The sequence below is a fragment of the Nematolebias whitei genome, chromosome 6, assembly GCF_014905685.2.
Source record: "Nematolebias whitei isolate Nwh7 chromosome 6, NemWhi1, whole genome shotgun sequence".
In the NCBI taxonomy this organism is placed as follows: domain Eukaryota; kingdom Metazoa; phylum Chordata; class Actinopteri; order Cyprinodontiformes; family Rivulidae; genus Nematolebias; species Nematolebias whitei.
Genome location: NC_056503.1, coordinates 29,476,017 through 29,490,150, shown reverse-complemented (window position 1 = coordinate 29,490,150; position 14,134 = coordinate 29,476,017). Strand labels below are relative to the sequence as shown.

Genomic DNA, 14,134 nt, shown 5'->3' with positions numbered 1-14,134 from the left:
AATGATGTCATAGACCCACCTCTAATCTAACCCATGACACAAGGGTGTCCTTTTCTTATTGTGCTTATACTTTGCACCCAGAGTGCAAGCTGTATGCACATGCTCCATGCCCCGTTTCCTGTTTTTGGGGCAGCATTACAGCGCCACATAGTGTTTTAGGTTCTTGAAACAATACTGTTTAGGAGAGTCTTTTTAGAAACAACAAACCTGGACTAACCCCCCACCCCCACCCCCACCCACCCCACACACACACACACACACTCAACTGTATTTACAGTACCTGCAATCTTGATGTTCATGTGGCCGTCTAGCAGCAAATTTTCTGCCTTTAGGTCTCTGTGGACGATGTTTCGGTTGTGACAGTACTCCACTGCAGACAGGATCTGCCAGAACTTCCTCCTGGCTTCCAGCTCACTGAGACGGCCGTGCTTTGCCAGATAGTCTGCAGCCAGAGAGACAGTTATTGGAAAGAGGTGACGTGTCATGTTAGAAGCCCGTGCAGATGATATTTGAAGCAGATTACATAACATTAAACCTCATCAGACCTTTAAGACACAGTGTAAAGCATCACTGTGCAGCTGGAGATAGCCCATTTAAACTGATTTTATTTTTTTTATTCCTCTGAGTATTACTGTTGTTGAAAGGATAATTTACTTTGGCTGAAGCGCAGGCTTGGTGCCACCAGCAGTTTACAGCTGCTCTTCATTTCAGCATGCTTTGTAAACAGATTCACTACAAGATGTAATTTATCTTTAGAAACTCTTGTGCTAACCCTGTGTTGATAAGTTGGCAGAGACTAATGGTGAAGAAAGCAGAGTGGTAGTAGGAGGAGAGGAGACTCCTGTAAACTGGTCTTCTTGCTGAAGCACATGTTGTCCATATGAGTAAAATTTTGAGAAGCTTCTGACTTGACCGAGCGAACAATAATGCCAAGTTTAATAGCACACAGGGAAACAAAACAGACAGTTTGGACAGATCAAGATAATGTTCTAACGACAAGCCTGTGTTCTGGTCCCACGAGTAATAAAATCATTTGATTTATCTGCAAATCAATTTGGAACAGAGCAGAAAAAAAAAAGTTTCCAATTGCTTAGAAAAACATAAAACTAAAATGAGTTCTGCCCCGACAGGGCCACAAATTCTACTGGCAAGGTCGAGGTTTCTTTATTGTCATTCACATCATACAGTATGTGGTACATGTGGTGGAATGAAATTGTGTACACAGGGTCCCAGTTACATCCAACAAAAGTATGAATTATAAAATAAATAAAAAACAATAATAAGGTCTAAGTTACGAACTAAGAAATAAAGAATACGCTAAGAACTAATAGTACAAAAACAATATGCCGAACAACAGTAACACAAACATGAGTCTGTGTGAGCAGATGAGTATGAATGAACATCAATATGAAATAAATCAGCAGCATGAGATCAGCAGCATGGATAGTCAGCAGCACATATCAACAATCAAGTGGCATTACAGTGATTGTTTTCAGTGATAATCCTGGGTAGGGATTCACGAGTCTAACAGCCTCAGGGTAGAAGCTGTTCTTCAGTTTAGTGGTTCTGCACTTAATGCTCCTCAACCTTCTGCCTGAGGGGAGCGGGGCAAAAAGTGTGTGCGCGCTGGGTGAGTGGGGTCCTTCATGATGCGGGCGGCTGTCTTCCAGTGGGAAGTTGTTGTGCGCAGATCAGTGACCCTTCCCTCAAAGTCTGCTCTCACCTTTCCGATTGTGTTACTATTCTGCATTTACCATTTCCATTTTTTTCCTTTTTAGAAATGCTAATCAACAGAAAACGTCACAAGATGCATAACTGGCTGCTGTCCCGTGATCTTTGAAAAGTGTGGCATCTCTTGTTGTCTGCAGGGTTCATCTTCACACCTCGCTGTCTAGATAGCTTGCTAACTCTTTAATTTGCACTTAGTGGCAAACAGGAGAGGACACTTCGCACTGGCTTCCTTCCCAGCTGGCATGGACAGAGCACTGCTTAAACCCAACAACAATGCACAATAACCACAACAAAACCCTGCAACAACACATGGAACAAAGATAGATTTAAAGAATGTAGCCATCATTGCAGACGGGTACAGCTGTAGCTGTAAAGTTTTGTACTAAAAACACACAGCTGCTATTACACTAAAGCACAAATAAAGGTTAAAATGATAAAAGTTTGATATTTAAGCTAGTGTTGGGATCAAAACAGAGTACAACCAATCTGCTGTAATAAAGCTGTAACATCCGAAACAGTGTGCAATCAACTAAACATAAAATAATAAAAGAAAGTGTAACATTATTCCTGACACTTATAAAAACCTCTGTTCTGTTTATGGTTGAGCAAAGGGTTAGCTGAATGTCAAATTCAATTTTAAGCTGTAAAAATTACTTTTAAAAAACTAAAGCTGCACAGTAAAACTTTAATAATTAACAGAATTGTTAATAAATAATTCACATCTGACACAAAGAAAACACGATTAGATAGTAGCTGTTGAATTTCATAGCGCAGGCCCCTCAGTGACGAAGGCATCCTTTAAGCGTCAATGCTAATCAAAAGACACACTGAGCAGAGGAATGTGTCGAGGAGGTCTGAAAACGACAGGAGCAGGCCTTTAATTGTTCCAGGATCAAACCTCTCGCATTTGCTGCTCTGCCTTCATTGGCCAAAATACCAGACGACAACCTTGGGCTCAGACGAGGTGATTGTCAAGAGACTAAAAGAACCTAAAGTTGGACATTCCTCAACCCCACTGTCAGATAAAATATAAAATTAATCTCTGCTACAACAGAGAGCCCATGATAATTAAGATAACAGTAAACACTTTGCAGTTTGAAATATACAGTTTTTCATTCTTGGTTGTGGACAACATGTCTAAAGTAGTTTTGTGAGGACTGGAACTGAAGACTATTTTTATTATTAGTTTTATAATTGCATTTTTGGTCTAACAAGCAATTTATAATTCAAAGATATTTTGTTGCCATTACACAAGATTTAAAAAAAAAATCTGCAATTATTTAATTTTAAGAGGAAAAACATGAACTTTTAAAGCTTTTAGCATTTTAAACTTTACGGTTTACCGACTGCTGCTTAAAGATTTACAAGTTTCCAGGTATAAAGCAAACATTGTTAGAGTATTTTCACACTTTGCTTAGCTTCAAAGTAATTTATTTCTGTAAGAACAAGTAGAGGCATTGTGTTACTCAATGGCACTTGAACAATAAACCATTAATGTTAGAACTGACACACACACACACACACAAAATGCAATATGTTGCCCCAGTTGAACGATGAGTAATCCACTGATACAAGACTGGTGAGGGTAAAGACCTCAGCACTGTGAGGCATGCAGAATTGCATTCTGGGAAAGGAAACAGAACAAGTATGAATCATAGGGGTATTAGGGAACAGCTCAACAACCACAGTGTTCCACTTCTGCTGAGAGCTGGGTGAGATACTAAGTCTCTTAACAGCTGCTCAGGTTTGGACAGGACAAACATTGCTGGTACAAACTGGCTTGTTGGACAGAGCTCTGGCAAGACTTCAGACAACACTGGTGGGGGGGGGGGGGTATTGAGTGTGAATGCTTGTGTTGGTGTAGAGAACAAGGGGCAGATTTATACACACACACATTCTGTTTCCACAACAGTAATAGAAGTCCAAACCACTTAAAAGCATCAGCTCATTAAAGTCACATCTATATGCATGTTGATGGATGTTGGTACTGATTTTATCGTATAGAATAACACTCAAAGATCATCATCAGCAACTGGAAGTGACAGCCAAGTTTTCTACTCCTTTACTGAAAACTGACAAATGAAACTGCCATTACAAATCAAATAAAATGGTGGATTAGGTAAAAAAGATAGTCTTGTACATGCACGCACTAGAAGGATATCTTAAACACTAAAGGCTGATGAATAATTAATGTATTTTCAATTCAGTTTATTTATACTATAGCGCCAAATCACAACAGAAATCATCTCAGGGCACTGAAACAATTTATCAAAAAAGAAAGTCTTAAGCCCAGTCTTAAAACTGGACAATGTGTCAGCCTCATAGACAGAAACTGGAAGTTAGTTCCACAAGAGAGGAGCCTGATAACTGGAAGATCTTCCTCCCATTCTGCTTATGGAAACTCTAGAAATTGCAAGTAAGCCTGCAGTCTGAGAGTGAAGTGCTCTGTTAGGAAAATATGGAACAATAAAATCTGTAATATAAGAGCTAGGTTGTTGAGGGCTTTGCAGGTTGATTTTGAATTCTATTCTGATAAATTCAGTAAAAAAAAAAATCCCATAAATTTGATAAAATCAATACAATTAATATATCAGTAGGTCTATTGAATTACTTGGCTTTACCTTTTATATAAAAATAAATTGCCCAACATTTGCTGTTACCTTTTCATCATACATTGGCCACATATTAAAACCACTTGATTTTCCATGTATGAATGGTAAATGGTAAATGGACTGCATTTACATAGCACCCGTCTGTCATATCAGGATACTCAAAGTGCATTACACCACAATTCTGTGCCCTCATTTATCCATTCATACATCACTACTATATCTTTACAAAGACTAATCAGAGCTGTACCACATCCGTACGCCAACGAGACACACATAGGAGGCAATGAGGGGTTCAGTGTCTTGCCCAGGGACACTTCGGCATGGGACTGCTGGTGGAATCGAACCCCCAACTCTTGCATTGGAGGACGACTGCTCTAACCACTCAGCCACAGCCACCTCTGAACATGAGGTCGACATTGGTGACTAATAATTCGAGTCCTGATCGTCACAGGGTGGGGATTAAAAAGCTCAGGCCGATCCAGGTGTAGCTCATAGGAACTTGAACAGTTTGAAAACTAGAGCAGAGTCTAGTCCCTTGAACTGTACGCAGTTTCCTCAGAGTGACGGGGCATCCTGTCCTGCTGGGGACAGTGGGTTCCTCGTTGATAGTTTGTGCTAGTTTTCTTATTTTGATATTACAAAAAAGTTTGAAATTCATCCTTTTCTTCAACTGTGTTTAACAGCAAATTGGAGGGGAATTCCAGACATAAAAATGCAACAATAACTTTGTACATCTTAAGACACATTTTGGAGAAATGACACACACACGCGCACACACACAAAAAGATACAGCAAGTGCTTAATTCCTGAATATTCCTCTAATGCTAGAACATCTGCAATTGTTGTGACAGTGAAAACAATTTTAAGAAGCAAGAGCTTTATCAAATGTATTTGTTTGGTAATGGGTTGCAGTAATGGATGGTCAGTGATGATGTTAATAATTAGACTTGCAAGACAAAATATGGAAAATCCAAAGTATATTTTTCCTGCAGTAAAAAAGTCTAAGTAAAGCACACATCGTTTCCAGATGTGTGTTTTGACTTGAAGAAGAGAACAAATCAGTTCAACTAGTAAAAAAAAACAAAAAACACGTCAGTTTGATTTGATGCATGTTCCATCCAATATTTCCCTACATGGCAGGTGAAATCTTTTAAAGCTGCAACATAAACTCCTGCCTGTCACTCATCTGAAAACATTGAATGTTTCCAAAGAGGGGGACCTGGAACTGTCAAACTCTCAGCAAGTAAATACATTTCAGCTTCACAAAAATTACACCGAGGTAAAATGATGTTATGTGATTTTCCAGTCAGATAAAATATTCAGTCTTTGCTTCTGTCTGCCATTCACCAGACTGATTATACAACACCCACTTCCAAGTTCCAAGTCTATAATCTCTGAGTATATCTACTTATAATCTAGAAAAAAAAAACTGCCAGCAATCGCATAGCTAAATACACAGTTTTATTGTCTGTCCCATAATAAAACAGAAATTTGTCTTTAACATCTAAAACAATTTTAACACAATTGTACATGTTAAAAATTTAAACAACAGACAGGAAACCTGGTTTCACTTTAGGATTGCTTATTTAGTCAGAGTCAGAGTCAGAGTTTCTTTATCGTCATTCGCACCTCATGTGGTACATGTGGTGGAGCGAAATTATGTACACAGGGTCCCAGTTATATAGGAATTCTACCCACCACCAGCGTTTTAAACCAAGATTGTTGTGCGTTGAGAAATGACGGAATAATTGCTGTTATATTTAATCCTTTAAAATAATGTTATAGACTATCTTGCAATATTGCACAATATATCCTAAAGTATGTGTTGTGAATGACTCAGCTACTAGCACAACAAATTTGAGCTCAGTATATCTAAAACTGGCAAAGGTAGTCATTGACGTTTTCTATAGCCCGGTGGCATTGACAGCATCTTGAATGGTGCTGGTTCCACGAAGTATTCAGTTGTACAGATACAGTCAGTGATTACTTTCTAATGGTTTCTTTATAGTCTGTTCGACTGTGCGTAAGCTATTTTGCTAACAGACAGACGGGGTTGACCCCAATTGTTAATGGCAAAGCTTTAAACATAGAGCTCGCCTAATCTGTTAGCACTCAGAGTTTGTGTTGGGAGTCAGTCTCAGCTACTGCCACACCACATTTGAGCTCAATATCTTTAAACTTGAAAGAACCTAACCATTTGTTTGCTGCGGCCATCTTGAGCTTTGTTAACTATTATTTCAACTTTGGATGTGCATCCGCTAATTAATTTCCGAAAGTTTAATATCGCAGCACGGTGGCACAACTGGTAGAGCTGCTGCCTCTCAGCGAGCAGGTCCCTGGTTCAAACCCCGGTCCAGGGGCCCTTCTGGGTGGAGTTTGCATGTTCTCTCCGTGCATGCGTGGGTTTTCTCCGGGTGCTCCGGTTTCCTCCCACAGACCAAAAACATGCATGTTAGGCTGATTGGTAACTCTAAATTGTCTCTAGGTGTGAGTGAGAGAGTGAATGGTTGTTTGTCTCGTTTGTCTCTATGTGGCCCTGTGATGGACTTGCGACCCGTCCAGGGTGTACCCCGCCCCTCGCACAGTGATTGCTGGACATGGGCACCAGCGACCCCCGTGACCCAAAATGGAATAAGCGGGTAAAGAAAATGGATGGATGGATGGAAGTTTAATATCGTTTCCAACAATTCACAAGATTTTTTTTGCCAACAACTCCAAACACATTCAGCATCGTCGTGAGCTAAAACATTATTTTTGCCTTTCAGTGGCAAGATTTAATATTTCCATTTTTCTTATCAAGTTTAGTGATTCAGCTTGTTGCCACATACATTTTGTTGTATGTGGCAATAACGTTTACATTTTGCCCTTGAAAGTTTGAATCTTTTTTTTTTAAATAAAAGGTATAAACGTATTGCAATCAAGATTTCTTGGCACCAAATAACTTGCAAGATGCATAGCCACCCTCTTTCATTCAACTTTAGCTCCTCAGGTCGTTCATGTCAAATATGCCACACATTGGTGACTACAAGATCTGAGAAAGAAAGAGAAAACTGTCTAAGAATCATATGACTGTGCATAGAAAGATAGAAACTGACACGCAACAGAAAAAAACGCATCTCAAAAATAGCCTGATTGCTCCTTTGAAGTCAACACTCTCAGCATCCGAGTCTTTCCAGCAGTGAGATAAGAGATAAGCACGGGTGATTTGACTCACTACCAGCTACTACGCTCCCCTCTTTTCAGCAGTGCTTTGCATGCCCTACATTTTCCTACCACCTCCCAAACTCAAAAAGATGTCCCCCTGCTCTCTCCTCTATGTACTTCTGTCTCCTCGCCCATCTTGCCGCTGCTCTCTGCAATTTGCTTTATTTGTGGTTGACCTAATTTCCAGGTTTGATTCATCCTGCGGTGTTGAGGCAGACTGGAGTGACAGACTGACAGACTGACACTGCACGGCAACACAGACTGGCATCAGTGTCTCAGCTGTGCCCATCACGGTGCCCACCCATGCTTTTGTAAGAATGAACGTATCATTCTTTGCTTCCTGGAGCTAAAGCAGCAGTCTTTGTCTTTACAACTCAAGACGCACACATCGCCCCTCCTTGCAGCTCCTTTAAGTGCTCCATCAAACACACCTTCCACTCCTTGTAAACTGTGGTTGAGAACAGACATGAGAATTTAATTATGCCAGAAAAAGCAGAGGCAACTCTCCAGGAGGGGAACAAGAGAGCAGAGAATCTGCCGTGGCAGCTTATCGGTGTGCCTGAGTGCATCCTGACCAAATCCAACTTCCGCAAGTATATTAGGAAATGAGACGTGATTGTTCAATTTTGTGAGGTAGAAGACTGTAATCCTAGTCTAGTGCATCAGCAGCTCCTGTTTGGTGTCTCCACACTGCAGTCGCTGCAGCTGAAGTTGACATATAAATGCCTTACATAACGACATTACATTGCATAATCAGAGCAGACGGGTCTGAAGAATCAGGACACAATGGTTTTAGAATATCTTCAGATGAAAAAATAAATCTATGGATTATAGAAAATGAGCTTCACCAATTTTGAATGGTTATTTAAAAGAATAGATGCTATGTTAAGAAACACCAGTTCTGAGAATTGCCTGAGTAAATCTACAGTCAAAGGATTTAAGCATTTTTCTCTTTATACAATTTAACTCAATTGTTTAATGTTTCTTCTAAAGCTTCACCAGTTTAAACAAAGTGACCCTTGCCAGAGTAGGCTGCAGAGCTATAAAATGTGCACATTGAGTAACGCCTCTGCTCATCTTATCTCTGAACGTTTCTACACTCCCTTTGCATTTTTTTAAAAAAACACTTTTTTTTCCCCTCATTCAGAATTTCTTAAGGCTGCTCCTCGGCTCTCTCTAGGTCACAAGAGCAAGAGTTGCTGCTGCTGCTGAGTCAACATCACAAGTGGAGCGCCAGTCCCAAAACTCAAACACACATAAACAAAACACACACACACACACACACACACATATGAAGGAAACAGCCGATTGCTTGAGCAATCGTCTCAGCTCCTCTGTCTGGAAGAAGGTTAAGAGCAAAACTTCTCACACGGTCTCACAGGTAAAGCTATCAACGTACAGGGTTCATGAACTACCCAGCACTTCTGCTCATAATTTGTTAAATGTTTTATAGTACACTGGAATGTAAAAGTTTAATCTCCTTGTTGAAACTAAATTATTTACCCTTTCAGACCTTAGGCATTCTCTCAGAATGGGATTAGCTATACTCACATGTTAAATCAGGTCTTAATTACTTACGTAGCTGAATGAGTAAAACATGACCTCAAAACAAGTTAGATGACTTTTCTTTATTATTTTAAGCAAGATTGCTTTGTTCATCTCAGAATACAGAAAGGACTAAAGTACATTTCTGGTCATTGTAAATGAGAACGGGTTTTCTTTTTGACCTACCTCATAAAATAAAATTATTATTATTGTTATTATTAGTATTATTATTAAGCCATTACTTAAGTCCCAATCCCCCCAAAAAAACAAACAAAAAAAACACTATTTCCAAAACAGTCTAGAAATGCGATTGAATAATTAAAGTGACCATGCTTTGTCTGTCAGAGCTCTAAAACTAATGATCTGCCAGAAGAAATGAGGAGCACTAAATCTCTGTCCATACAGTGGTGCTTGAATGTTTATGAACCCTTTAGAATATTCTATATTTCTGCATGACCTAAATCATCATCAGAAGAACGTTTATGTGAACATTTGCTTGCAGTATCTGGTGTGATACTTTTTTCTTTTTTTTTTTTATGAAACAATGCAGCCCAACTAAACCCAAACATTTCCAATAATCTAAAAAGCCAAAGAGAAGGAAAAAACTCTTAGCTCATATCCAGGGAGCTGGACTTGAGCTTACATTTTGGACTCACTGAAGGTAAACAGTGTACAGTCCATCCACAAAGTATTCACTGAGCTTCACTTTTTCCACATTTTGTGATATTACAGCCTTATTGAAAATTGTATTAAATTAATCTCTTTCCTCAACATTCTACACACAATACCCCATTATGGCAAAGTGAAAAAAGATTTGAGATTTTTGCTAAATTAATAAACATAGAAAACTAAGAAATCACATTTATTCACAGCCTTTGCCGAATACTTTGTTGATCCACCTTTGGCAGCAATTACAATCTCAAGTTTTATTGAATGAGATAGAATAATATATGGTAATATAATAATATGTAGTGAAGCTATTTTTAGGTAGTTTGTCCCATTTTTCTTTGCAGTACTTCTCAAGCTCGATTAGGTTGGATGGGAGACGTCTGTGCAGCCACTTTCAGATATCTCCAGAGATGTTCATTCAGATTCATGTCTGGACTCTGGCTTGGCCCCTCCAGGACATTCACAGAGTGAAGCCACTCCTTTGAGATCTTGTCCATGTGTTTTTGGGTCGTGGTTCTGCTGAACAATGAACTGTCACCCCAGTCTGAGCAGAGTGCTCTGGAGCAGGTTTTCATCCAGGATGTCTCTGTACATTGCTGCATTCATCTTTCCCTCTTTCCTGACTAGTCTGCTGATTCCTGCTGCTGAAAAACATCTCCATAGCATGATGCGGCCACCACCATGCTTCACTGTAGGGATGATATTGACCTGGTGATGAGAGGTGCCTGGTTTCCTTCAAACATGACGCCTGACATTAACACCAAAGTTTAATCTTTGTCCCATCAGACCAAAGAATTTTGTTTCTCGTGGACCGAGTCCTTCAGGTGCCATTTGGAAAAACTCCAGATGGGCTGCCATGTGCATTTTATTAAGGAGTGGTTTCCAAAGTGTGGGGCATGCCCCATGGGGGTGAGGGGGGAGGGACGCAAAGCCATTGCAAGGGGGGTTGTGGTTTGACTGAATGGAATTAAAAAAAAAATGCTTGGACACTGCTAGTGTAACAAGTTAATAATAGTACTTTATGTAATGATTCAAATGCCACCAAACCAGTCATGATTTGTTAAGCAAATCAGTAATTTTTTGTATTAGTACCTGTTTGAGAAGGTACTATTACAAGTGCAGTAGGACACAGAGTATGCCCTACTGCACTTGAACGCAGTCCACACAGAGTAGTCACGTTATCCCACCTGGCACATTCAGAGACGGGGCTAGATGCTGCTTTGGGCCACTGGAGGTAAGATGTGCGATGTCCTGGGTCCTGATACATTTTCTTGCTTGAATCACATTTTTAAATTGTATATATGTAGATACTTGAGTGGGAATAGGTATGTTGTTTCTTTGACCACAGAACGTTATCTAGCCTATCTGATCAGAAATATATATTTGAATGTATAGTAAGCTCATGTGTCACAGTTATGCCACTGCTAGCTTACTGTAATTTTGCAGCACGTGTTGTGCCTTTTTATAGTTTTACAGATTTTTCTTTATTTTGTATCTTATCATGATGCTGTTGTTCGGCATATTATTTTGTACTATTGGTGTTTAGTGTATTCTTAGTTTAGCATATTTCTTAGTTCATATCTTCGATCTTATTACTGTTTTTCTTTTACAATTTATACTTTGTTGGATGTAAATGGGACCCTGTGTACACAATTTCGTTCCACCGCATGTACCACATATGATGCAAATGACAAAGAAACCTTGACCTTGACTGTGACCTTGAAGCTGTTAGCAGTACTGGAAATAAGTGAGAATTAAAGGCGTTATTTTTGCTCAAACATTTTATTTTTTTTTCCATCTCAGGGAGTTCATGTTTTTAAATCCCATTTTGCATGGAAAGGCATTTTTTGAAAAAGATTTACTGAAAGCAATGGTGAATAGTCACCCAGTAAAAAGAAACAAAACAGATACACTTACAATAATTACACGGTAAAGGTAATTTGTTATTTATAAGAAGTTGTAGTTCATATTGCAACCTGTAATTTATTTCATTTACTTGTATTAGCTCAGTTGTTAAAAAAAAAGCCGAGGTGTGAATGAAATAAACTGCAATGGAGTTTGAAAACAAGATGTGTGTACTGGGCAGGACGAAGGTGGTGGAGGGGTGGTGGAAATTTTCTTATACATCAAAAGGGGGGCCCAACAAAAAAAGTTTGGGAACCACTTTATTAAGGAGTAGCTTTTGTCTGGCCACCACCATACAGGCCTGATTGGTGGATTGCTGCAGAGATGGTTCACCTTCTGGAAAGTTCTCCTCTCTCCACAGAGGAACTCTGGAGCTCTGACCATCAGGGTTTTGGTCACCTCCCTGACTAAGGCACTTCTCTCCTGATTGCTCAGTTTAGATGGCCAGACAGTTCTTTAAAAATCCTGGTGGTTCCAAACTTTTTCCATTTATGAATGATGGAGGTCACTGGGCTCATTGGGACCTTCAAAGCAGCAGAAAAATTTCTGTATCCTTCCCCAGATTTGTGCCTCAATATAATCCTGTCTCGGAGGTCTACAGACAATTCCTTTGACTTCATGCTTGGTGTTTGCGCTCTGACATGCATCGTCAACTAGGCCTGTTGCAATAAACAATAAATCAATTAATCACATGATAAATGAAAATTATCGACCTCATTTTAATTTATCGGCTTTATTGTTTCTTCATGTCTCTCTTTCTACTGAAGACACTGAATGACAAAAAGTTGAACTCCGGCGCTCTTCACTGACCCCTCCCTTTCTCTTTTTTCTTTAAAATCTATTTTAACCATCCAAAATTGCATTTTTGGATCGTTAAAAGCAGCTAAGCTGAGAAGCTAAGCTAACAGGTCGACCTCTGGAAAAAAACCCTCCGTCTTATATAAGCTCCAAAGTTCATGGTTGAAACCCGTACCTTCATGTAAAAAGTTGTTTTTCTCTGCAAAAAGAAGCTGAGAACTTGTTTACTGATTTTTTTATTTAAAGCTTTGTGTGAAAAATGCTATGCTAAAGAGCTCAAACCACACTGAGCGTCCGTCATTTTGAGAAACAAAGAGAGACAGCCCATGTCACGTCAAGGGGCCTCCCTCCCATTTTTCTTAAAGAGACACGCTGCTCACTCCCTCACTAACCATCCTTGGTTCAAACAGTCTTATACTGCCATCTGGTGGTTGAAAAAAGTTACTACACAAAAAAAAATCATTTTTTTTTTTTTTTTAAATTTGACAATTACTAATTATTATCAAGTTTCAAACATTATCATCATTTATTGCAATAACTTCTGAGACAATCGCCCAGCAAAATTTGTCATCGTAGCAGGCCTATTGTCAACTGTGGGACCCGATATAGAGACAGGTGTGCGCTTTCAATATCAAGTCCAATCAACTGAATTTACTACAGATGGTCTCCATTCAAGTTGTAGAAACATCTCCAGGATGATCAGTGGAAACAGCATCTGAGCTCAATTTTGAGCTTCATGGCAAAGGCTGTGAATACTTACGTAAATGTCATTTCTTAGTTTGCTATTGTGAATAAATTTGTAAAAATCTAAAAAATTAATTTTTCTTCACATTGTCATAATGGGGTATTATGTGTAGAATTTTGATGAAAAAGATTAATTTAATACAATTTGGAATAAGGCTGTAACATCACAAAATGTGGAAAAAGTGAAGAACTGTGAATACTTTCCGGATGGACTGTATGTGCATGTGTGACAGTGACAGACCTCATAACAGAGCAACAGGAAACAAAGATAAACTTTTATCTTCAAGAACTGTTCTTGCCATGTTCTAACTTGTCTATTGTTGCTTGCACCAGAGTTTTATTTCACTCTAAAACAGTAGGCAACATCTCTGTTAACATTCTGTGCAGAGAACAGTTTGACCGTCCACTTTTCAACTTGAAGCACTTCAACTTGGCAAATATGAGCCTAATTCCTTACAGGACATTTTTGTGTTTATGATTCATCATTTTATTTAAGAAAAAAAGTATATATATACACACATTATTGTTCTGTTTTAGTGTGTGTTTTTTACTGCTGGGATTTGTTCAAACTACCAAACTTTGGCTCAATACAAACATGCCAAATAACAATAAGTTCTGAAAATTAAGCATGGAAAGACTGCATACATTATAACTAACAAATTTTTTATGCATCGTAAAAAATATCCATAGAATTATTGACAAGTATTTTTGTTAATTGTAATTGTTTGTCCCATCTCCTCAGATTCTGAGCAATTATACACTTTGCTTATATGCAACTTTAAATCATCACCATAATTTTTGCCATTAGTGATCAACATTTTTCACTATACGTTTTTGATTTGGAAAAGATTACTTGAGAAAGCCAAGAGCTTCTCATCCTCTTCTGTCACATATTTCACTCCTGTTATATGATACACAGCTGTTTG

General features: G+C 38.9%; 1 protein-coding gene across 1 annotated transcript in view; it reads right to left on the bottom strand.

Annotated features, from left to right (window-relative positions):
• The window catches only part of sik2b (salt-inducible kinase 2b), a 58,025-nt gene that overhangs the window by 30,325 nt on the left and 13,566 nt on the right, over positions 1 to 14,134 (bottom strand). The window contains exon 4 of the mRNA XM_037677498.1: positions 281 to 442. Coding sequence (XP_037533426.1) covers positions 281 to 442 — 162 coding nt within the window. The remainder of the gene's footprint in view (positions 1 to 280; positions 443 to 14,134) is intronic.